The following is a 25,484-nucleotide window of genomic DNA, read 5'->3' on the forward strand; positions in this document are numbered from 1 at the left end:
CCCTGGCTTGGGAATAGTGTCACAAGCTACAGGATTGCACTAGGTGTGCTATTCCAGTGGCATTGTTGGTGTGTTTGTGGGAACTAGCCTGGGAGCCCAGCCATAACCTCAGTAACTTGCCCAAACCAATTGCATGCACTCATTCAGAGATGATCATTGAATGTCATCATGAGTGGCTTCATGGTTCCATGGGGGCCGAGGGGAGAGGGCTTTGATCTTCGATATTACCCAAAATCCATCCTCCACTCCCAAAGTCATCTCCCAGGGAATGCTTGTGCCTGGTACCTGGTCTGCTTATGAGGCTATTTGCAGTGGACACTGGGAGGGGCAGGGGGAGGACCCTGTTGGCAGCTGGTTTGCAGAAAGAAGGGAAGGGGAGAGAGAGAGAACCTTCTGGAAGCAGCCAAGGGACCCTTGAGCAGCCAGAGCCCTGCCGGACTCAGCTGCTTCCCAGGCTAGGATGCTGGACCCAAATCTCTGTGTACACCTGTTTTTTTACACCTAGAAATTTTTTTTACAAGTAATATGTGTTCTTTATAGAAGCTATAGGAAATGGAAAAAGAAAAAGAAAAAATCCACCATCTAATAACTTTTTAATATCTTGACATATAGTAATGAAGTTGTTTTTCTACTGAAGATCAATTAGATAGACAGACAGACAGATAGATAAATAGGCAGACAGACAGATTGGTCTATCCACATCCTCATGGTCAACCACTTCCTCACAATTTCTGACATACTTCCTAATAAGTATGAGCGGCTTTTTAAAAAATCCAGATTAAAGGAATACTGATAAACACAACATGTATGCCTTTACTCCCCTCATTCAAGACTTTGTGCTTTCTTAGTTTGCTCGTTTGGCTGGTGCTCTACTACTTAAACCTTGCCTCCAGCCCTGTTTTTTTTTCTGGAAATGGAGTCTTGCAGACTTGTCTCCCTCGGCTGATTTAGATGATGATCCTCCATGTCTGTGCTTCCTGAGTAGCTAGGGTGATACACATAAACACCTTGCTCTTCTTTTTTATATAACTTATGTCAAATGAGGCTGATCATCTCATTTTTCTCTTTTTTTCCTGTCCCTGAGCTTCTTTTGCTCAAGGCTAGCACTCTACCACTAAGCAACTTCCAGCTTTTTCTGTTTATGTGGTACTGAGGAATCGAACCCAGGGCTTCATGCATGCTAGGCAAGCACTCTACCACTAAGCAACATTCCCAGCCACCGAGGATCTTCTTGTGCTAAACACCTGCTCTACCACTGAGCTCCACCCCAGCCCTGTCTAATCTTTTTAAGAAGCTGCAAAGATTGTTCCATTGATCAGAGAAACCACAATCTGTTTCTCATTGTTCTCTGCTACGGAGAAAGCTACAAGAGCAACCTTGTATTACATTCACTCTCTTACACTCATTACATACCTTAGGACACATCCCTAGTGATGTAATTAATGAAATGCATTGTGTATTTAAATTTTCATAGACATTGACAGTCTATACGATAAGAAGGAGATTGCAGTAAACTGTTAGCTTATAAAATAAAACCAAGCTGGGTGCCAGGGGCTCACGCTTGTAATCCTACCTACTTAGAAGGCTGAGCTCTGAGGATCATGTTTCGAAGCCAGCCCAGGCAGAAAAGTTTCAATTAACCACCAGAAAACCGGAAGCAATGTTGTAGCTCAGAGTGGGAGAGCTGAAAAGCTTAGGGACAGTACCCAGGCCTAGAGTTCAAGCCCCAAGACTGACAAATAAATAAACAAACAAACAAATAAATAAATAAAACCAGTGGGCTGGCAATGTGGCTTAATGATTGAGTGCTTGCCTAGCATGCATGAAGACCTGGGCTTGATTCCTCAGTACCACATACACAGAAAAGGCCAGAAGTGGTGCTGTGACTCAAGTGGTAGAGTGCTAGTCTTGAGCAAAAAGAAGCTCAGGGACAGTGTCCAGGCCCTGAGTTTAAGCCCCAGGACTGGCAAAATAACAAAAATAAATAAGTAAAAATGAAATAAAACCTGGGGAAATGAAAACTAGTACAACCTCTCTGGAAGGAGGCTTGGATGTTCCTCAAAAAAAAAAAAAATAGGCTGGGTGCTGGTGGCTCACACTTGTAATCCTAGCTACTCAGGAGGCTAAGATCTAAGGATCGTGGTTTGATGCCAGCCAGTAAAACTATTACCTCAATTAACCACCAGAAAACCAAAAGTGGTGCGGTAGCTCAAAGTGGAAGAGTACTAGTCCTCTTGAATCAAAAGAGCTCAGGGACAGCATCCAAGGCCTGAGTTCAAGCCCCACAATTGATCAAAAACAAAAAGCTTAAACATAGAACTTCCCTATGGCCCAGCCATTACCACTCTTGGACATCTACCCAGATCATTGCAAGTCAGGTTACTGGTAAAGACACTTGCACACCCATGTTCATTGCTGCACTATTCACAACAGCCAAGTGATGGAAACAGCCCAGATGCCCTACAACAGATAAGTATATGAATAAAATGTAGTACCGAGCCAGGCGCTGGTGGCTCACGCCTGTAATCCTAGCTACTCAGGAGGCTGAGATCTGAGGATCGTGGTTCAAAGCCAGCCCGGGCAGGAAAGACTGTGAGACTCCTATCTCCAATGAACCACCAGAAAACCAGAAGTGGCGCTGTAGCTCAAGTGGTAGAGCGCTCGCCTTGAGCTGAAGAGCTGAGGGACAGCGCCCAGGCCCAGAGTTCAAGCCTCACAACCAACAACAACAAAAGAAAAAAATGTAGTACCAATACACAAGGGAATTTTTCTCATCCATTAGAAAGAATAAGATCATGTCATTTGCAGGGAAATGTATGGATCTAGAACAAATTATGTAAGTGAGGTAAGCCAAGCTGAGAGACCAATGGTGCATGTTTTCTCTCATATGTAGAAGCTAGATCTAATGTAACTGGACATGTAACTGGATATGTAAGCCGGGCGCTGGTGGCTCACGCCTGTAATCCTAGCTACTCAGGAGGCTGAGATCTGAGGATCGCGGTTCAAAGCCAGCCCGGGCAGGAGAGACCGTGAGACTCCTATCTCCAATAAACCACCAGAAAACCGGAAGTGGCGCTGTAGCTCAAGTGGTAGAGCACTCACCTTGAGCTGAAGAGCTGAGGGACAGCGCCCAGGCCCAGAGTTCAAGCCCCACGACCGACAAAAAAAAAAAAAAAAAAAAACTGGACATGTAACTGGACTCTAGGCATTCACGCACCAACAGTAAGACAGGGGTTTCAGTTCACCTAAGAGAATAAGTGCTCTGGGCAGAAGGCAAAGGTTGGAGGCAGTCCCTGCCAAACGAAGGCATCTGGATTTGTTCCTGGTAATTTCCAATAACAGCTACTTCCCTCGTGAAATACAGTGTTCTAGCCACAGGGGGTGCTGTGGAGAACGCACCATTAAAATCAACCTTGCCTTTCCTGGCTCTGCTGATTGGCTGGGTGATTCCCAGGCCTCAGTTGTCTTGCTTCCTACCTGGTTTGAGAGACATAATAGTTATCTCATAGGCTGGAAGGTGGCTCAGTGGTAGAGCGCTTGCCTTGCATGCATGAGGCCCTGGGTTCGATTCCTAAGCACCACATAAGCAGAAAAAACCGGAAGTGGCGCTGTGGCTCAAGTGTTAGAGTGCTAGCCTTGAGCTGAAGAGCTGAGGCTAGCGTTCAGGCCCAGAGTTCAGGCCCCATGGCCAACAAAATAAGGATTACAGTTTCTCTCCTGCCCCTTCCAACTCAATATACCAAGGGCCCAGGATATCAGGGGATTGAACTCAGGGCCTCATGCTCATAGTTGGCATTTTCCCTGACACCTGATGTTCTACCATTTGAGCCAGGTCTCCAGTCTGGCATTTTGCTGTTGGCCCGTGATAAAATCTCATGGTCTTTTCTGCCTGAGCTAGATCACAATCCTCAGCTCTCAGCCTCCTGAGTAGCTGGGATTACAGGCGTGAGCTACCAGTGGCCAACACGATGAAATTTATTTCTCTCAGTTTTATGACAAGCAAATAGGTCTGGAGCCTGCTCTTGGTACAGAGTGCGGGTCCTGTTTCTAGGGCTTTCTCTTATCCTTTAGGTGGATACTTTTCATTATTCCCTATCTGTCTTCCACTTTGAGTCTAACCCCGAGTTATTTTCCCCTCCCTGCCATTACAATTTTGAGGTATCTTAGGGTCTGGTCTCTAGGGTCCTTTGCCCCCACCCATCACCCCAATCCCAACCTCTCAGGCCTTCTCTGACTCTCGCCTTCCCTCTCTCTCCCTCCTCTCTCTCCTCCCCCGCTCTCAGGTGGCCGCTGAGATCTTGGTGAGTGTCCTGGTGTTCGTGTGGGTTTTATAGCTTCTCTGAGCAAAGTCTGTGCTTCTGGGCTGGGTAGAGTTGTGCAGGAATTTGGAGGAATTGCTCCTCGGCTTCTCTCTCTCCCCCCTTCAGAGCCCCTTAAGGACCCCACTGCTAAAAAAACAAAACAAAAAAAACAGGCCAGACAAGTATTTCCCACACATTATCCTAGGCATGATTTATGCAATGTAAGTACTAGCTATGATGGTTTTCTTCAAATCAACTCATTTTCCCCCCTAACCTAAACTACATTATTATAAAGGCAATTAAAATTGAATCAGAGACAGACACGGTGGCTCACGCCTGTAATCCTAGCTACTCAGGAGACTGGGAGCTAAGGATCAGCATTTGAAGCCAGCTTGGACAGGAAAGTCTATGAGACTTATCTCCAATGAACCACCAAAAATGAACTGAAACTGGAGCTGTGGTACAAGCGGTAGAGCTCCAGCCTTGACTTAAAAGAGAAAAAAAAAAAAACTAAGGAAGCCAGGCACCAGTGACTCATGCCTGTAATCCTAGCTACTCAGGAGGCTGAGATCTGAAGATCGTCCTTCAAAGCCAGCCTGTGCAGGAAAGTCCCTGAGACTCTTATCTCCAATGAACCACCAGAAAATCGGAAGTGGGGCCGTGGCTTAAGTGGTAGAGCGCTCACCTTGAGCTGAAGAGCTGAGGGACAGCGCCTGGGCCCAGAGTTCAAGCCCCATGACAAAAAAAAAAAAAAAGCTAAGGGACAGCACCCAAACCCTGGAGTTCAAGTCCCAATACCAGCACAAAAATAAATAAAATAAGTTGATATGGATGGCATCATAGCTGGTTAGAATATAATTGTGGGAACTGAGGAACGTGTCCTGGATATATGTTTGACATCATGACCCTTGGAGAAACACTGGCAAGGCCATTTCTGCTTGCATGCCATTCATAGTTCCCAGAGGGGCTTTCAGACAGCAGGAGGGAGGGAGGGAGGGAGGGAGGGAGGGAAGGACTCCTAGCTTCTGTCCAGTGGCAGATTTGCCCAGTGCCAGTCCCAGAGCCAGGCCCTTCTATACATATCCTCAGGGTCTCCAGGAACAGTAGTTTGGGGTGGGGGGCTACTCTAGAGGATGACGGAAGAAGTGGGGGCAGCCCCAGCCCCCCCCCAGATGGCTGGATTAGCCCCGCTTCTGACTGCAAGAGAAGAGATGATGCCCAGACTTTCTTGTGGTTTCTGCAGGAGATCGCCGACACTCCCAGCGGAGACAAAACTTCCTTGGAGACGCGGTTCATGACGGTCCTGTGCACCCGCAGCTATCCCCACCTTCGAAGAGGTGAGACCTCACCCCACCCCTCCACTTCTGATTCAGCAATCAGAGCCCCAGATCTGACCTGGGTCTCTAGCTTGCGATGAGGAGCAGCCAATGAGCCGAAGCCTTCCTCTTGCACCAGGTGTGGAGCGTCATGGCTAACAGATCTCCAGAGTCCTGACACATCTGCAGCCTTCAGCCAGTTCCCCTCGCCTGTTGGGGAAGCGGGGGAGGGGGGGGGAGGATGCCAGGTGGAATTCCCCAGAGGCTCCCCGGGTGAGCCTCTGGTATAGTTCTGGTGTAGCTGCCAATACTGCTATGTTGAGAAGGATTCTGGGGTACAGTGGGAAAAGATCTCTGGGTGATGCCTGTCCAGGAGCAAGGCAGCGTGGGCAGCCGGTGATGGCAAAGAACCACAAGTCCCTGAATCAAATGTTGCCACACACACACAGGTGCACGGCTGTAGCACTGGCCCAATTGCGAAATTCCCTTTCCACAAAGGTAGTTTTTGCATTTGCCTGACCTCTTTCTGTATGAAAGGTGCTTTAACATGGTGGCCAACAGAAAAGAGAGTCTCGATGAATTCCCTTACTCTGCAGCTTAGGCAAGTTCCCAGATCTCTGCCTCCGTTCCCTTACCTAGGAATTGGGATTTTAGTTATGCCTTGAATGATTGTTGTTAGGATGTAAAAACTGGAATAGAAGCCAGATGCCAGAATCTCATGCATGTTACCCTGGCTACTTGGGAAATCTGAAAATCCCAGATCAAAGCTAGCCCAGGCAGACAAATCCATAAGACTCTTTCTCTCCAACTAAGCAGCAAAAGGCCAGAAGTAAAGGTATGACCAGGCACTGGTGGCTCACACCTGTCATCCTAGCTACTCAGGAGGCTGAGATCTGAGGATTATGATTCAAAGCCAGCTTGGGCAGGAAAGTCAGTGAGACTCTTTTCTCCAATAAACCACCAGAAATCGGTGTCAATATATATAATGTATTACACCACACCATGGTGTGGTCTATGGGTGTGTGTAATAATATGATTATACATTATGATTATGCATTATGATTTACATTAGGAATGTAGGTCCTATCATCACTACTTGCAGCAGCTTGGCTTCAAGATAAGAGTCCAGACAGAGGCAGGGGTCAGCCAAGGTCATTAGTGAGCTCAAGACACAGTGCCGGATGACTAGGACCCCTGTTCTTCTACCCCAGCCTAAGTTCATAGAACTTGCTAAAGCTGTGGGGCCGGAAGCTCTCATTTGGCACAGATCTGGCCGGAAGTCCACTATATATCCCTTCTCAGTGTCCCTGCCCAATTCTCAGCCTGGGATGTGGCCATTTCCCCTGCCCTTTCTGCTTTCTGGGGGTGGCCCTGGGGGGCAAGGAGGACATCGTCTCCCTCTCTGAACTGAGGGTCACTTCTTCCCTCCTCCTGGCTTCTCTTGGAACCAGTCTTCCAGGAATTCATCAAGATGACCAACTATGACGTGGAGCATGTCATCAAGAAGGAGATGTCTGGGGACGTGAGGGATGTATTTGTGGCTATCGGTAAGTGGAGGGAACCGAGGAAGGGGCTAGGGACACTGGGAACATGGGAGGATCCCCTAAAAGAATGGAGCTGTAGTCACTGGTAGAGGGAGTAAATACTGCCTCAGGTCTCAGCCAAGGGGGTGATGGCTGGGGCACGGTAAGGACTTGTTCACCATGGTGAGCATGTGGAGCAGGCAAGAAAACAGGCCTCCCGGGCTGGGAAGGTGGCTCAGTGGTAGAGTGCTTGCCTAGCATGCATGAAGGCCTGGATTCGATTCCTTAGTACCACATCCACCAAAAAGGCCAGAAATGGTGCTATGGCTCAAGTGATGGAGTGCTAGCCTTGAGCAAAAGAAGCCCAGGGACAGTGCCCAGGCCCTGAGTTCAAGCCCCAGGACTGACAAAAAAGAAAAAGAAAACAGGCCTCCCTGGTGAAAGAGGAAGACCAAGAAGGGTATTTGGGGGGTGCCGGACCCTCATGATCAACACACAATATGCATACGCTATGCGTTCACTCAGGACACACACTACACGTCCAGACGCTGCACTCAGCACCTGACTGCGCTGGCCTCTTCTTACATAATTTAAATTCTCGAATTTAAATTCTTGACTGTGAAAAGGATCTCATTTTCCCTGTTCTTGGTGTAAGTAGATAGGAACAAAGACTGCACTCTTGTAGTTGTTTTTGTTTTGTTTTTGTTTTTTATCAGTCATGGAGTTTGAATTTGGAGCCTGGGCGCTGTCCCTGAGCTCTTCAGCTCAAGGCTAGTGCTCTATCACTTGAGCTACAGCGCCACTTCTGGTTTTCCAGTGGCTAAGTAGAGATAAAGAATCTCACAGATTTTTCTGCATAGGCCACAATCCTCAGATCTCAGCCTCCCAGGTAGCTGGGATTACAGGTATGAGCTACAGGCTCCCAGCTCTGAACTCATTTTTATTAGTATTAGTTACTATTGCTTTGTGACTTCATTTTTGATACAATGTGTCGCATTAATGCACATACTTTTTAAAAAACATTTTGGTGCCAGTCCTGGGGCTTCAACTCAGGGCCTGGGTGCTTGTTCCTCAGCTTTGGTGTTCAAGGCTACCCAGCACTTGAGCCACAGCCCCCCTTCTGGCTTTTTCAGTGGTTCATTGGAGATAAGAGTCACACAGCCTTTCCTGCCTGGGCTGGCTTCAAACCATGATCCTCAGATCTCAGCCTCCTGAGTAGCTAGGATTTACAGGCATGAGCCACCAGTGCTTGAGTCATACTTTTATTTTTTTAATGCCAGTCCTGGGGCTTGAACTCAGGTAATGGGTGCTGCCACACCTCCACTTCTGGCTTTTTAGTGGGTAATTGGAGAAGTGAGAATCACAGACTTTTCCTACCATGGCTGGATGACAAGTTATCCGCACCCAGGCAGGGTTTTCAGTGTGAAGACCTGGATCAAGCCCACCGGGATGATAGGCTGCCTGCCACCAGAGTTGCAGGGGTCAGTACATCTGGGGTGAGGCATGAGCGTTAGCACTCCTGTCAGGGTCACAGGCGCTGCAGATGCTGTTGGCTGGGTGCCAACCACACTTTTGAGAACCTCTGCTCCGAATGTCTATAGAACCCAAGTCTCTAAAGTGGGTTTCAACACACATCGCTCATATTGATGCCCTTGAGACTCTTGACACTAACCAGGAGTGAGTGCCCTCTGAAACCTCTCCTGACCTTGGTCAGCTGCAAGTACCCTACCTGCAAGCCCAGTTGCAGCCCTGTTAAGAGCCAGGTTTAGGGAGGAAGTAAGACTGCAGAGGGGGAGTGATGATGGTGTCATTCCCCAGTCTGACCTGAGGGTGGCACTGTTCTCCAGACTCTGGGGAAGTTGGGGGAATGCCCAGAGCCCCAGCACACAACCAAATTCCCTGTGTTCCTCTCTTCTCACCAGTTCAGAGTGTCAAGAACAAGCCTCTCTTCTTTGCCGACAAGCTTTACAAGTCCATGAAGGTAAGGCGAGTGGCCTGTTCCTTCTTTTCCCTCCCAGCACTGACTTTTCATGCACCCAGACACAGATAGGCGTCATCTCCCAGATCAGGACTTCTCTGGCCGCTGTGCCCTCTCTCCTGTCAAGTGTCAGCATCTGCCAACTGTCAGAAGTGATTGTGCTCTGCTCCCAAGGCATATTTGGCAGTGTCCAGTCATATTTTCAGTTGTCACAACTTGGAGAGTTGACATCTGGTCGGGAGAGAGAGTTGATAAATAACCCTATAATAAGCCGGGCATGGTGGTATATTCCTATATACCTTGGGAAGATTGTGGTCTGAGGCCAGCTTGGGCAAAAGCATGAGTCCCTGTCTGAAATAAACTAAAGCAAAAAAAGGGGGAGGGAGATGTGCCAAGAGCATGGTTTAAGTAGCCCAGTACTGAGGGACGGGGGGAGATTTCATTGCACAGCTGCTAATTATAAAGAATGTCTGGCCTCAAACATGAAGGCTGAGAAACTTGCTTTGCCTCCTCCATCTACGCCCAATACCTGCTCCTTGGACCCTGTGTTTGTTTCCTGCCATAACAAATCAAGTGGCAACAGAGACTTTATCGCTCGTAGTTCTGGGGACTAGAAATCCAAAGTGAAGCATTTTGCGATTGGTTCTTTCTAGAGGTTCCAAAGGAGGAATTACCCCCCTACTTCTAGTGGTTACCAGAAGTCCCTAGAGTTCACTCTTGTGACTAGATCACTCCATCTGTGCTCTACCCTCAACAATAATCCGTTGTATATCTCTATATAGTCCAGTCTGCCCCCTACAGCTCTCCGTTCACTGACTAGTCTACTTGCTGAATGCTGGGATTACAGGCATGCACTTCTATGCTCAGCTTCCTCTCTTCTTAAAAAAACGACAGCACTTAGTAACTAAGAAGGCACACTCTCATCTACTACAAACTTCATCTGAGTAAATCACAAGGACCCTATGTTACGTTCTGAGGTTCCCATTGGGCCTGAGTTTTAGCGGGAATACTAGTCAATTGATGTGGTCCTTTCTTGTCTTTCCAGATAGTTGGTCGTCCCTCTGGGGGATGGCTTTGGTAGGGTCAGGACTACTGGGGGAAAATAGAGACACCTTCTACTTCTTGTATGACCCAGCTCTGTGTCTCCTGCCTTGTGTCTCCCTCTTGTCTGAACTCCACTAGGGTGCTGGCACAGATGAGAAGACCCTCACCAGGGTCATGGTGTCCCGGAGTGAGATCGACCTGCTCAATATCCGGCGGGAATTCATTGAGAAATATGACAAGTCACTCCACCAAGCCATTGAGGTAAGGAGAACTCATTCAGGAGGGTCTTTTCTGAGGAGAGTCTGGGCATAATGAGATGGGGGGCTCCCATCTCATCCGGTGGCTCAGTATAGTAGTGCACATCTGTCATTCCCTCTACAGGGAAACACAATAGCTGGTTACAGTAGTGCATGCTTATCACCTCCGTGATGGAGATCACCCCCCAAATAGGAGAATGGTAGCCCAGGCCAATCAGGTCAGAGAGTGTGAAATCAAACAAACAATGCAAGGGTGAAGCCCACACAAGCTGGGCGCTGGTGGCTCATGCCTGTCATCCTAGCTATTCAGGAGGCTGACATCTGAGGATCATGGTTCAAAGCCAGCCTGAGCAGGAACATCCATGAGACTCTTATCTCCAATGAACCACCAGAAAACTGGAAGGGGTACTCAAGTGGTAGACCACTAGACTTGACTAGACTTGAGCTGAAGAGCTGAGGGACAGCGCCCAGGCCCAGAGTTCAGGCCCCCGGCCCAAAAAACAGGAAAAAAAAAAAAGAGGACTGGGAATGTGGCTTAGTGGTAGAGTGCTTGCCTAGCATGCATGAAGTCCTGGGTTCCACATACAGAGAAAGAGCCGGAAGTGGTGCCATGAATCCTGTGGTAGAGTGGTAGCCTTGAGCAAAAGAAGCTCAAAAACAGTGCCAGGCTCTGATTTCAAGCCCTGAGACTAGCAAAAACAATAAACAAACAAACAAACAGTGATTAGAGGCCAGGCACCAGTGGCTCACCCCTGGAATCCTAGCTACTTAGGAGTCTGAGGCCTGGAGGTTCAAGGGTTGAAGCCAGCTCAGGCAGAAAAGTCCACACTATTTCAACTGTAATTAACCATCAAAAGGCTAGACTAGAGGCACAGCAGTACGTGAGCAAGCGCAAGGTCCTGAGTTCAAGTCCCCATACAATAGCAGCCACTGCTGGCTCCAGGATCTGAACCTTGCAGGTCCTGTTAGATGTGGAGGGCGGAGTAGAACGAGTGAGTTGCTGAAGAAAAGGAGGCAGTGGTGTCCCAGTTCTACCCGGGTCCGATCCAGTGAGCTTTGGTGCCCAGGTCACAGTTGTGTGTCAGGAGCATCTCTCTCTGGTCTTGGTGTGGGTGACTGAGACGCGTGGAGATGTTCACGCCGATGGTCGCTAGGATGGGGTGTTAAGGCAAGGACTCTTTTCACTCATTCTTGTTCTGTTTCTGTCCCTGCCAGGGTGACACCTCTGGAGATTTCCTGAAGGCCTTGCTGGCTCTCTGTGGTGGTGAGGACTAGGACCACCAAGCTGTGGTGGGTGGGGTTTCTCTGCCAAGAAACAGTTGGTAGTCCCCATGACCAAGCCGCCGTTCCAACTACAGAGACTAAGCAAGGAGCGCTGGTGGAAAATGGGGTGCAGGTGGGGTCCCTGCTCCTCACCCGGTGCTCAGGAAAAGTTGCCATTCCTATGGGCCCAGCACAGTCCCCCCTCCACCCCCTCACACCCCCATCCTAGCTGGGCAGATAAACAGGAACCATCCTGTCTCATCCACCTCCACTTCCCTGTATCCCCTCTTCACCCTCCCTCAGATTCTGTCCCTCACCACACCCCCCCCCCCACTTCTCTGATTTGGACTTTGTCGAATCCCCCAAATACCAAAGCCTCTGCTTGAAACCCAGTGGTGTGTGTGTGTGTGTGTGTGTGTGTGTATGTGTGTGTGTGTGTGTGTGTGTGTGTGTGTGTGTGTTTGAATGGCGGGTGCCAAATGAATGTGCTGGGGGCGGAAGGGGGGAGAAATGTGTGCGGGAACCCAAGCCCTCCCCCAGCCCACTTGTCCACTTAGTCGTGTAAAGTGCTGGACCAGCACCAGTTGGGATGCCTGGGTCTATCTAGCTTGCATCCAACACACACACTTGCTTTCTGACCCTTTCCGTTCAGTCTTAAATCACTACAGAATAAGAGACCATACAATGTTGGCTTTTTGTAAGTCACGAGGCTTGATTTCAGGGCCTGGGTGCTGTTCCTGAGCTTTTTTCCCTGCTCAAGGCTGGCACTCTACCACTTGGAGCCCCAGTGCCACTTCCACTTTCCTAGTGGTTAACTGGACATCGGAGTCTCCGGGACTTGACTGCCTGGGCTGGCTCTGAACCACGATCCTCCGATCTCAGCCTCCTGAGTAGCTAGAATTACAGGTGTGAACCACTGGCACTGGCCCTGAGTTTTTCCTGATGTTTCTGGGATTCCCACGGAACAGTACACACTTGCCTAAGCCCGGACACCCATCTGTGTGATGTGCACTCATTACCGCCAACCCCACACTTCCTCTTTTGACCCCCTCAAGGGTACAGATTTGATCAGTTTGGGGAGGCGAGGCCAAAGTTTCCACTGCATGAAGATTACTGATAAGCAAGTGGGCCTGACTGCAGTTCCTTATCACTTCCTCTCTCTGCTCTATAACTTTGATCTAATTGGTCAGCTACAGATTACAGACACTCCAAAGAATGGTGCTTTAAAATACTAACTATAGGGGCTGGGAATGTGGGAATGTATGCATGAAGCCATGGGTTCGATTCCTCAGTACCACATAAACAGAAAAAAACAGAAGTGTTGCCATGGCTCAAGCAGTAGAGTGCTAGCCTTGAGCAAAAGAAGTCCAGGGACAATGCCCAGGCCCTGAGTTCAAGCCCCAGCACTGGCAAAATAAATAAATACTAATTATAATGGCAAAGTTGGGCATGGCAGCTCATGCCATTTAATCTTGGCTCCTTGGGAGGTAGAAATTGGGAAGATGGAGGTATAGGCTAGCCCAGGTAAAAAATAATATCCTATCTGAAAAATAAAGTCACGCCACAAAAGACTAGGGCTGTGGTGTGAGTGGTAGAGCATCCAGCAAGCACAAGTCCCTGTGTTCAAGCCCCTGTCCTGCAAAAATAATAAAGTATATAATAAAGTATATAGAAATTTGGAGCTCAGAGCACTAGAATCAGAGGGGTAGGAGGAGACCCCCCCCCCAAGAGGCTCAGGGAATGGTGAAGAGGAGGCCTGAGAACCAGAATTGAGAACAACGTAGACCCAGCCCTTCTCATTCCATTCTAATGTGACTTGCACTTCACCTTCAGTTACTGTGCTTGCATCCTGGGATTACTCAGTAGGAGGAGACTTTGTAGGTGGAAATAGTTGCCATAGAAACAGGAGTCTCTTACAGCCCTAGGAAACCTTTGATGTTTCTTGGGGGAAGGTAGGTATGCATCCAGCCACATTATTTGAGAAAAACCATAGGCAAGCTGGGAGCTGGTGGCTCACACCTGTTATGCAAGGTACTTAGGGAGGCTGATGAGGATCTGAGTTTGAAGCCAGTCTGGGCAGGCAGGAAAGTCCATGAGCCAATGATCTCTAGTTAACCAGCCAAAAAGACAAGTGGAGATGTGGCTCAAGTGGTAGAGTACCAGCCTTGAGTGAAAAGTCCAAGAGAGAGTATCCAGTCCCTCAGTCAAACACCAGGACTGGCAGAAGAACGAGAGGAAGGGAGGAAGAGAGGAAAGGAGGGAGCAAGGGAGGAAGGAAAGGGAAGAAAGAAAGAGAAAACAAGGCTGGGTACCAGTGGCTCGCCTGTAATCCTAACTAACTCAGGAGGCTGAGGCCTGAGGATCACAGCTTGAAGCCAGCCAGGGGAAAAAGTCCTTGAGACTCTTATCTCCAATTAACCACCAGAAAATCAGAAGTGGAGCTGTGGCTTAAAATGGTAGAGTGGCCAGTTGCCTTTGGTTCATGCTGTAATCCTAGCTACTCAGGAGGCTAAGATCTGAGGATCATGGTTCAAAGCCAGCCTGGGCAGAAAAGACCATGGGACTCTGATCCCCAGTAAACCACCAGAAAACCAGAAGTGGCACTGTGGCTCAAATGGTAGAGCGCTAGCCTTGAACTGAAGAGCTGAGGGACAGTGCCACGCAGGCCCAGAGTTCAAGCCCCACAACTGACCCAAAAAAAAAAAAAAAAAGCGCTAGCCTTGAGCAAAAGGAGCTCAGGGACAGTTCCCAGGACCTAAGTTCAAACCCCACGACCAACCATAAAGGGGTTGAAGGGAGGGAGGGAATAAACCACACAAGCAGGAAGATCAGCTGTTGGGAGAACATTGGGATGACCCAGTGGTTCACATCTGGGTGTCTGCAGTGCAGCCCGTGTTTTCCTTGGACTTGGAACAGAGGGAAGAGTCGCCATTATCCCAAGTTAGAGATACCCATTCATTTGTGAGCCCATGCTTGTAGATGCCCCCAGGGGCACCGTGCTAGGTGCCAACCACGTGAGCCCTGAGAGTTTTGGTCTTTAAGCAGATCCCTGTTGGGATCTCTCCAGAATGACACAGAAGCTTGTGTCTATGGCCCAAGTTCAAGGAGGAGAAGTGGTGGGGGCTAGAACACAAAAAGGAAAGAGAAAGCAGAAGCTGCAGCCGCTGACGGTGTCAAAGTGGGAGACTGGGAACTTATCAGCCTTGATGGGGCCTCAGATTCTCACCTCAGTCGCCCATCAGGAAACTGGTACAGACCACTTCTGCAGTGGAAGCACCGGCCAGGCACTAGTGGCTCACACCTGTAATCCTAGCTACTCAGGAGGCTAAGATCTGAGGATCATGGTTCAAAGCCAACCCGGGCAGGAAAGACTGTGAGACTCTATCTCCAGTTAATCACCAGAAAACCAGAAATGGCGCTGTGGCTCAAGTGGTAGAGTGCTAGCCTTGAACTAAAGAGCTCAGGGACAGCAGCCAGGCCCAGAGTTCAAGCCCCATGACTGACCAAATAAATAAATAAAAGAATCACATAGACTTTCCTGCTTGGGCTGGCTTTAAACCATGATCCTCAGATCTCAGCCTCCTCAGTAGCTAGTAGATGTGAGACACCAGCATCCAAAGGTGGAAGAAAGGTTTTAGACAAAATATAATCAAGTGCACACTTACTGGGGTAAGTTACTTACAGTACTGGGGTACTTACAGTAAGTGTGGAGGCCAGACTAGAAAATGGAGAGGGACTTCAAAAGCTGACTTGAGCTGGCTTACACCTAATAATACTATTCAGGAAGCTGAGCTCTAAGGATCACAGTTTAAAGCCAGCCCAAGCAGAGAAGTCTGAGAGCCTCTTATCTCCAGTTGACTAGCAAGAACGCCAAATTAGAGGAATGGTAAGTAGTAGAGCATCACCATGAGCAAGCAAGCAAGCCAAAGTTTAAGCTGCAGTACTGGTATACATACACACATACATACACAGCTGTCTTGAGTTTTACACAGTAAAAAGCAGTAATGGGCCAGGCACTGGAGGCTCACACCTGTAATCCTAGCTATTCAGGAGGCTGAGACCTGAGAATCATGGTTTCAAAGCCAGCCCAGCCAGGAAAGTCCCTGAGACTCTTATCTCCAATGAGCCACCAGAAAACCAGAAGTGGAACTGTGGCTCAAAGTGGTAGAGTGCTAGTCTTGAGCAAAAAGGAGCCCCAGGACCTACAAAAACAAAACAACAACAACAAAACCCACAGGGCTGTGCTTGCCTTGCATGCATGAGGCCCTGGGTTTGATTCCTCAGCACCACATAAGCAGAAAAAGCAGGAAGAGGCACTGTGGCTCAAGTGGTAGAGTGCTCGCCTTGAGCTGAAGAGCTGAGGGACAGTGCCCAGGCCCAGAGTTCAAGCCCAGTGACCGACAACACACACACACACACACAGGGTGGGCAGGGGGCAAGGGAATTGCACAGAGGCAAAGGCTGAAGCAGAGCTGGGCAAAGCAGGCCAGGACTGCTCTAGGGGCTTTTGAGAACACCATTTGGCTAGGTCAGGAGAATCCAGGGAAAGGGCCTTGGAGTTTAACCTGCATGCAGAGCTGCAGAATGTGCTAGCAGCAGGGTGTGGCATGAGAAACGCCCTTTAGGATAGATAACCCTGGCAGCCAACGAGGAAGAGGCCCTGAGTGTGGACCAATGAGGACTTTAGAAAAAGAGAAGGACATGGGGAGGGAGGGACAAACAAGGGAAGTAGGAGGGGAGGAAGGAGAGGGGTGGAGGGAACTACAAAGCCAGGTGACATTAATCCAGGGAAGCCAGAGGCAGGAGTAGCTTTGAAGGCAAGATGTGAGGCTAACGCCCCACCCCCATCTCCTTTTTACCAGCCAGGGACTGTCCTTGAAGCTACTGAAGGACCAACAAAGTCCCAAGCCACAGCTGTCTGGGAATGCAGCCCAGGCAGCAGCTGTTCTCAGAAGCTTCTAGAACTTGTACTTCCCTTTGTGCATAAACCCACCCCTTCCTCTTCCAAGTTACCACCACCTGTCCATGGTATTGCCAGCTGCAGTTGGAGGCCCTCCCTGGCCATCTATCAGGAGGGCGTTGGACCTTGCTCTGGGAGGGTCTGATTAAACAGGAAGAATGGAGAAAGGATAGGTTTTGCTCATAGCTTGTCATAATCCCAAGCCACGGCCTGCCGGGAGACCCATAGTCACTGGCCAGATGTAGATAACACACTCAAGATGTCCACAACGTGGGCTGGGAATGTGGCTCAGTGGTAGAGTGCTTGCCTAGCATGCATGAAGCCCTGGGTTCGATTCCTCGGTGCCACATACACAGAAAAAGCTGGAAGTGGCACCGTGGTAGAGCACTAGCCTTGAGCACAGAGAGGCTCAAGGACAGTGCCCAGGCCCTGAGTTCAAGCTCCAGGACTGGCAAAAACAAACAAAAAGATGTTCTTAACACATGGTGTTGATAACAGGTACCATGTTGACAACACAAACACACATTGTTGGTCACACACAAATGATCCGAGCTAAGCCCGGGTACCTGAAATCTGAGGGTCACAGTTCAAAGCCAGCCTGGGCAGGAAAGTTCATGAGACTCTTATCTCCAATTAACCACCAGAAAACTGGAAGTGGCGCTGTGGCTCAAGTGGTAGAGCGCTTGCCTTGAGCTGAAGAGCTCAGGGACAGTGCCCAGGCCCAGAGTTCAAGACACACAACCAACAACAACAAAAATGATCAGAGCAATCTGGAGTACGTTGTGCTGTTACTTTGCTTTTTGTGCTGCTACTTAGGGCCTAGACATGGTCCTGAGCTGCAATTTTTTTTTATTTGATGAGCAGGGGTGGTACAATTAAATAACTAAGGCAATAATTATATTTGTTCTTAATCATTGTTACCCCATCCCTCATTATCTCCCACTTACTCCTCCCTATTTCCCCCATCCCAAGTTGTAATTTCTCTGTCCAACATAGTGTCAGTGTTGCTGTGGTTCATCTGTTGTCCTGTGCTATTTCTGTGATTCCCTTTTCCCTTCTGCATATTGCATTATCTACCACTTGAGCCACAGTGCCACTTCGGCTTTTGGCCCGGGGGGGGGGGGGGGGTCTTAGTTGAGCGGAGATAAGACTTGTCTCACAGACTTTCCTGCCCAGGCTGGCCTGGAAATGTGATCCTCAGATCTCAGCCTCCTGAGTAGCTGAGGTTACATCTGTGAACCATGGGCAGCACTTTCACATTTTGGTTTGGTATGATGTTTTTTCGTTTTGTCAGTTGTGGGGCTTGAACTCTGGGCCTCGTTGCTGTCCCTCAGCTCTTCAGCTCAAGGCTAATTAGTGCTCTACCACTTGAGCCATAGCACCACTTCCGGTTTTCTGGTGGTTAATTGGAAATAAGAGTCTCATGGACTTTCCTGCCCGAGCTGGCTTTGAACCGTGATCCTCAGATCTCAGCCCCCTGAATAGCTAGGATTACAGGCGTGAGCCACTAACGCCCAGCTAAGTACAATTTTTTTTAATAGATCACACACACCTCTATAAAATCAGAGACCCTTCTCTTAATATGTGAGTCCTACAACAGAAGGAGAAACACCCAGGCCCTGTGGTAGGTGGACTGTAGGCCTCAAACCCTTGAGGTGCTCTGCCCTACTTGATACTCTATCCTGGGGAGACCAGATCTACTGGGGCACCAGGCAGTGCTCAGGGAGATGGGCCTTGGGGCAGGTTGCCTGAGGACAGGCTCAGGGTGAGTAAAAGTTAAAGAAGCTGGAAGGAGACATTCTCCTTCAGAAGACGATTCCCACTCAGTTTACCATCCCGGGAATGTTTTGGAAGCTGGTGGTGAAGGAGTTAGTGGTGCCTTTGGAATGTCCCTACAAAAGCCTGGAAAACCCACAGTGCTAGGATTTGCTCAAGGTTACTCAAGGTCACTATCTGCTCTATGCTCTTTCACTGGACCCAGGACCAAATTCCCCTGTGAATGACATGCAAACCCAAACATTAAACCCTGCTAGCTAGTCAGGCGGGAGTGGTCACACCTGTAATACTAGCTACTCAGCAAGGCTGAGATCTGAGGATCAAAGTTCAAGCCTAGCCAGGGCAGAAAAATCCATGAGACTCTTTATTTTCCACATAACTAACAAAACACTGAAAGTGCAGTTTGTGATTCAAGTGGTAGAGCCCCACAGCATTGAGCAAAAAAGCTAAATGAGGTTTTGATATCCAGAGTTCAAGTCCTAGTATTGACATATAGGAAAAGAAACCCTGGCCGGGTGCTGGTGCGCATGAATGTAATCCTAGCTACTCAGCAAGGCTGAGATCTGAGGATCACAGTTCAAAGCCAGCCTGGACAAAAAAAAATCTGAGACTTTTTTTTTTTTTTTTTTTTGGTTGGTCATAGGGCTTGAACTCTGGACCTGGCTGCTGTTCCTGAGCTCTTCAGCTCAAGGCTAACACTACCACTTGAGCCACAGAGCCATTTCTGGTTTTCTGGTGGGTAATTGGAGATAAGATTCTCACAGATGTTCCTTTCTGGGCTGGTTTTAAACCATGGTCCTCAGATCTCTGCCTTCTGAGTAGCTAGGATTACAGGTGTGAGCCACTGGTGCCCAGCTTGTGAGACTCTTGTCTCCAATTAATCACCAGGAAAACCAGAAGTAGCACTGTGGCTCAAAGTCATAGAGTGCTAGCCTTGAGCAAAAGAGCTCCCTCCAGGCCTCTACTTCATACCCTACAACTGACAAAAAGAAAAGAATAAAGAAAAAGAGAAAGAAAGAGAAACCCTGGCCAGGTGCTGGTGACTCATGCCTGTAATCCTAGCTACTCAGCAGGCTGAGGATCAAAGTTCTATGAGATTCTCATTTTCCAAGTAACCAGCAAAAAGCCAGAAACGGAGCTGTGGTTCAAGTGGTAGAATGTCAGCCTTGAACATAAAAACCTAAGAGAGATTTTGAGGGCCTGAGTTCAAGTCCTTGTACTGGCACCAAAAAAGAAAAGAAAAGAAAAGAAACCCTGAGGGCTGGGAAGGTGGCTTAGGGGTAGAGTGCTTGCCTAGCATGCATGAAGCCCTGGGTTCGATTCCTCAGTACCACATATACAGAAAAAGCCGGGAGAAGTGCTGTGGCTCAAATGGTAGAGTGCTAGTCTTGAGCAAAAAGCAGCTCAGGGCCAATGCCCAGGCCCTGAATCTCTTCGCTGGCATTGTCAGCACCTTGGTCTTCCCAGAGTTAGAACACACACAATGCATCTTGGTACTGGCTCATGGCCTACCTGCCCGCCTTCCCCCCACCCCCACCCCCGAGTTTTCCTACTGTGGAAGATGCCTTACATGATGCCACCCAAGGAGCAGCTTAGCTGAATGCCAGATCCTTGGAAGGTTCTCAGGCTCTATTATTTTCTCGGCCTTTTCCAGGATCCTCGCTTCTCTCTCTCCCTTTCCCATCCTTGAGTTCAGGTCAGCTGGAGTGTAGCATTTGCATAGACCAGGCCTGGGGAAATTCCCACTGGTGACCAGGCTTCCCTTTTTGAGGTTAGACCACATCATCAGACGGCTCCCTTCCTCTCCAGCTCGCCCCAGCCCTCTGCCGATCGATCACAGCCTGTGAGCTGACAGGTGTGGATCCAACCACACAGATTTAGTGTCATCCTGTGATCCTAGGCACTGTCTAGAAGGCTGGACTTGGGACAAAAGTTAAACTTGATAACGCACCTGCCAGGAAGGAGACAGGACAGGGGCAGGAGATGCAGGAAACTGGAATTCTGTTTCATCAATAACTCTTTGTCTTTTCCTGGCCACCGGCCTTGCTTTCCCTGGGCCTTCATTTTCTCCTGTTGCAGTGAGAAGATTGGAGAAAATCAGCTTTGTTCCAGAGTGGATCGTCTAAGATTCACTAAGGGGAAAAAAAAAAGCACACTTCCTTTTACAACACACACTTGCAACATTTGTTCTTGGATCCTCTTCTTTTGAAAGAAAAAAAAATATTTATATATCTTGCAACATTCACCCTGTATCTGTTTCCTTAGAAATCACAGTTTTACAAAACCCATTGCTGAACCCCATTTTTCCCATGCCAACAACATGACATGTACCTTTTGTGTCTGCTTCATAACTCTTGAGTTTTCCTTTTTCCTTTTTATTTTTTTATGTGGGTCGTGGGGCTTGAACTCTGGCCCTGGGCGCTGTCCCTCAGCTCTTCAGCTCAAGGCTAGCGCTCTACCACTTGAGCCACAGTGCCACTTCCGGTTTTCTGAGTGGTTTATTGGAGATAAGAGTCTCATGGACTTTCCTGCCTGAGCTTGCTTTGAACTGTGATCCTCAGATCTCAATCTCCTGAGTAGCTAGGATTACAAGTGTGAGCCACTGGCACCCAGCTTCATTTTTCCTCTTATAACGCCATGCAAACTGCCCTGTGATCCAGAAAAAAGAAAAGGATGGGGCTGAGAATATGGTTTAGTGGTAGAGTGCTTGCCTAGCATGCATGAAGCCTTGGGTTCAGCTTCTCAGTAAAACATACAGAGAAAAAGCTGGACGTGGTGCTGTGGCTCAAGTGGTAGAGTGCTAGCCTTGAGCAAAAGAAGCTCCGGGACATCATCCAGGTCCTGAGTTCAAATCCAGGACCAGAGGGGGAAGGGAAAGGATGAGCTCCTCTAAGATTGTTGTTATCACAGACTCTGACCTAGTTCTGAGTGGGCAACTTTGCTGGTCCAAAAAGAACAGCACCAGGGCTGGGTAGGTGGCTCAGTGGTAGAGCGCTTGCCTTGCATGCATGAGGCCCTGGGTTCAATTCCTCGGCACCACATAAGCAGAAAAAGCTGGAAGTGGCGCTGTGGCTCAAGTGGTAGAGCACTACCCTTGAGCTGAAGAGTTGAGGGACAGCGCCTGGGCCTTGAGTTCAGGCCACGACCGAACAAACAAACAAACAAAAAAGAACAGCACTAGTGGCTCACATCTGTAAGTCCAGTTACTCAGGAGGCTAAGATCTGAGAATCACATTTTGAAGTTAGTCTGAGCATGAGAGCCTGTGAGATTTTTATCTCCACTGCCTTACCAAAAAGCCAGAAGAAAAGTTGTGGCTCAAGTGGTGGAGCACTAACCTTGAGCAAAAGAAGCTCAAGGATAGTGCCCAGGTCCTGAGTTCAAACCCCAGTTTGGTCACGGGTGCACACACGCGCACACACACACACACACACACACACACACAAGAACAAGTGTGAGGTCACTTATATGAGAACCCATTACTAAAAGGGTAGCTTCTAGCAGGGTACCAGTGGCTCATGCCTGAAATCCTAGCTACTCAGGAAGCTGAGATCTGAGACTTGAGATTCAAAGCCAGCCTGGGTAGGACAGTCATGAGGCTCATTGCCAATTAACCAACAAAAAGCCAGAAGTGCCAGGCACTGGTGGCTCATGCCTGTAATCCTAGCTACTCAGGAGGCTGAGATCTGAGGATCTGTGGTGTTGTGGCTCAAGTGGTAGAGTGCTAGCCTTGAGCTGAAGAGCTGAGGGACAGTGACCAGGCCCAGAGTTCAAGCCCCATGACTGACCAAAAAATAAATAAGTAAAAATAAAAATCCAGAAGTGGAGCTATGGCTCAAGTGGTAGAAGGTTAGCCTTGAGAAAATACTCGGGGACAGTACCCAGGCCTTGAGTTCAAACCCCAAGACCAGCATGTGCGTGCACACACACACACACACACACACACACACACATAGATTTTTTTTTTAGCTGACATGAGACCTTTTCTTTTGCCAGTCCTGGAGCTTGAAACTCAGGGCTGGGCACTGTCCCTGAGCCTCTCTGTGCTCAAGGCTAGCATTCTACCACTTGAGCCACAGCACCACTTCTGGCTTTTTCTGTGTATGTGGTACTGAGGAATGGAACCAGGGCTTCATGCATGGTAGGCAAGCACTCTACCACTAAGCCACCTTTCCCAGTCCTGACATGAGACTTTTCTAATGATTTTTATGCTCAGACAAGAAAAAGCACGCCCACTACCTCCCACTGCTTTTCCATGGCTAATTCGAGCAGTCAACTCTCTCTTGGGAGTTGGAAGGCCTAACTCAGCGTCTGCTGAGTAAATTCCAGGGTGACTCTGGAATTTCTTTTAAATACTTCATCTAGGGCTCTGCACCCAGCCCCACCCGAGAGAACCTGGTTCCTTAAGTGTGTGGAGGAGCCCCAGAAATGTGCTGACCCCTAGATTTGGTTCTAATATGATGATGAGTTTCTGTTATCGGTGAGCTTTCAACAGAATCCGTGAACGAAGAACCCCATGAAGTCATAACTCATAGTTCCCAGAATAATCATCGAATGGCTTCCACGAGTCCAGTGCTGTTCCCAGAGCACCAAGGGCAAGAGCCTAGGGGAGGGAGGGAGAAGGGAGAGAGTGATAATTAGTATCCAAAGAATGGTCCTAGAAACTGGGTATAGGTGGCTCTTGCCTATAATCCTAGCTACTCAGGAGATCTGAGATCTGAGATCTGGTTTAAAACCAGCATGGGAAGGAAAACCGATGTGATTCTTAGCTCCTGTGACCTAGCCAAAAGCTGAAAGTGGCGCTGTGGCTCAAGTGATCAAGCCCCAGCCTTGAATGAAAAACTTAAGGGACAGTGCTTGATTCCTGAGTTCAAGCCCCAGTACTGGTGCGTGTGCACGCACGCACGCACACGCATGCGCGCACACACACACACACACACACACACACACACACACACACACACACACACACACACACACACACACAGAGAGAAAAAAAAATAAGAACATTAATCAGAACTGTGAAGAGAAAAAACATTGGAGCAGGAGTCAGGAATTTTTGCCTTACTCATTGAGAACTCATTTCCGATCTAGGCTTCACTTCCTCATCTGTAAGATGATGCATTGTTCTAGATCCTTCTAGCATCCATCCCCTGTAAGGGCACAGAAGAACTGAGGATCCAATTCAGTGAGCTCTCTACTTCTACCTGCCTCCCCCTTACCCATTTCCCATCCAGGGCTTGCATGAGATCCTAAGGAGACCTGGCTTTGGCCATTTCTCCAAATTCACTGCCGATTCTTCCTTCTCCTTTGTTTCAAACCCCATGCTGAAGGCCATTTTCAGTTCCCTGAATCAATTCTCTCTTCTAGGTGTATATTCTGTTCTCTTGGATGTCATCCCCTTCCATATGATCTTGTTTGACTACTTCTAGGTTTCAGGTTAATAAGTCACTTTTTCATCGAGTGCCAGTGGCTCACGCCTGTAATCCTAGCTACTCAGGAGGCTGAGATCTGAGAATCTCGGTTCAAAGCCAGCCCGAGTAGGAAAGTCCGTGAGACTCTTATCTCCAATAAACCACTCAGAAAATCGGAAGTGGCGCTGTGGCTCAAAGTGATAAGAGCGCTGGTCTTGTGCTGAAGAACTCAGGGACAGCGTGCAGGCCCAGAGTTCAAGCCCCACCACTGACAAAAAAAAAAAAAAAAAAGTCATCCGGGCGCCAGTGGCTCACGCCTGTAATCCTAGCTACTCAGGAAGCTGAGATCTGAGGATCTCGGTTCAAAGCCAACCTGGGCAGGAAAGTCTGTGAGACTCTTATCTCCAATAAACCACCAGAAAACCAGAAGTGGCGCTGTGGCTCAAGTGGTAGAGTTCAAGCCTTTTTTTTGGGGGGGGGGGGGGGCAGGTCCTGTTGTAGGACCTTGAACTCTGGGCCTGGGCGCTGTCCCTCAGCTCTTCAGCTCAAGGCTAGTGCTCTACCACTTGAGCCATAGCGCCACCTCTGGCTTTTTTTTCCTGCTTATGTGATGCTGAGGAATTGAACCCAGGGCCTCATGCATGCAAGGCAAGCGCTCTACCACTGAGCCACCTTCCCAGCCCCTGAGTTCTAGCCTTGAAGGAAAAAAAAAAAGCTCAGGGATAGTGCCCAGGCCCTGAGTGCAAACCCCAGGACAGGCACAATATTAAATAATAGATAAATAGATAGATGATAGATAGATAGATAGATAGATAGATAGATAGATAGATAGATAGATAGATAGATAGATAGATAGATGTTCCTGGTATTACTGAAGAACTGAATTGCTACCTTTATTATATATATATATTATATAATATGTATTATGTGTGTGTATATATATATATACATATTTAAAATCATCTACCACTTGTGCCACAGTTCCACTTCTAGCTAAAATGTAAAAGTCTCATGGAAGCCAGGCGCTATGGCTCACACCTGTAATCCTAGCTACTCAGGAGGCTGAGATCTGAGGATCAAGGTTCAAAGCCATCCCTGGCAGGAAAGTCTGTGAGACTCTTATCTCCAATAAACCACCAGAAAACTGGAAGTGGCACTGTGGCTCAAGCGGTAGAGCACTCTCCTTGAGTTGAAGAGCGCAGGGACAGCACCCAAGCCCAGAGTTCAAGCCCCACGACCAACAAAAAAAAAGTCTCATGGACTTTTCTTCCTAGTCCGGCTTCTGAGATTAAATCTCAGCCTACTGAGTAGCTAGGATTATAGACATGAGCCACTGGCGCCCAGCTTTAATTACTTTATAGTTAAGTAAATTGGTCAAATGTGGCTACTTCTACTGGATAGAACAGTCTTCCTGGTTTTTTTTGTTTTTTTTGGTGTTTTTTTTGCCAGTCGTGGGGCCTGAACTCTGGGCCTCGGTACTGTCCCTCAGCTCTTCAGCTCAAGGCTAGCACTCTGCCACTTGAGCCACAGTGTCACTTCTGGCTTTTTCTGCTTATGTGGTGCTGAGAAATTGAACCCAGGACCTCATGCATGCAAGGCAAGCACTCTACCACTGAGCCACCTTCCCAGCCCCAGTCTTCCTGTTTATGGGGGT

The 25,484-nt window shown here is 48.5% G+C and overlaps 1 protein-coding gene across 2 annotated transcripts in view; it reads left to right on the forward strand.

Annotated features, from left to right (window-relative positions):
* The window catches only part of LOC138807878 (annexin A6), a 48,457-nt gene extending 36,383 nt beyond the window's left edge, over nt 1–12,074 (forward strand). Inside the window, exons 21-26 of one of the 2 annotated variants that reach the window (XM_069993658.1) lie at nt 4,284–4,301; nt 5,545–5,638; nt 7,069–7,164; nt 9,063–9,121; nt 10,301–10,423; nt 11,635–12,074. In XM_069993658.1, the coding sequence (XP_069849759.1) occupies nt 4,284–4,301; nt 5,545–5,638; nt 7,069–7,164; nt 9,063–9,121; nt 10,301–10,423; nt 11,635–11,694 (450 nt within the window). In that variant the 3' untranslated portion in view covers nt 11,695–12,074. The remainder of the gene's footprint in view (nt 1–4,283; nt 4,302–5,544; nt 5,639–7,068; nt 7,165–9,062; nt 9,122–10,300; nt 10,424–11,634) is intronic. The other variant, XM_069993659.1, reaches the window with a different exon arrangement.
* Nucleotides 12,075–25,484: the final 13,410 nt, after the last annotated feature.

This window comes from Dipodomys merriami, unplaced genomic scaffold (assembly GCF_024711535.1).
Source record: "Dipodomys merriami isolate MVZ:Mamm:240054 unplaced genomic scaffold, mDipMer1.0.p SCAF_44, whole genome shotgun sequence".
NCBI classification, from domain to species: Eukaryota; Metazoa; Chordata; class Mammalia; order Rodentia; family Heteromyidae; genus Dipodomys; species Dipodomys merriami.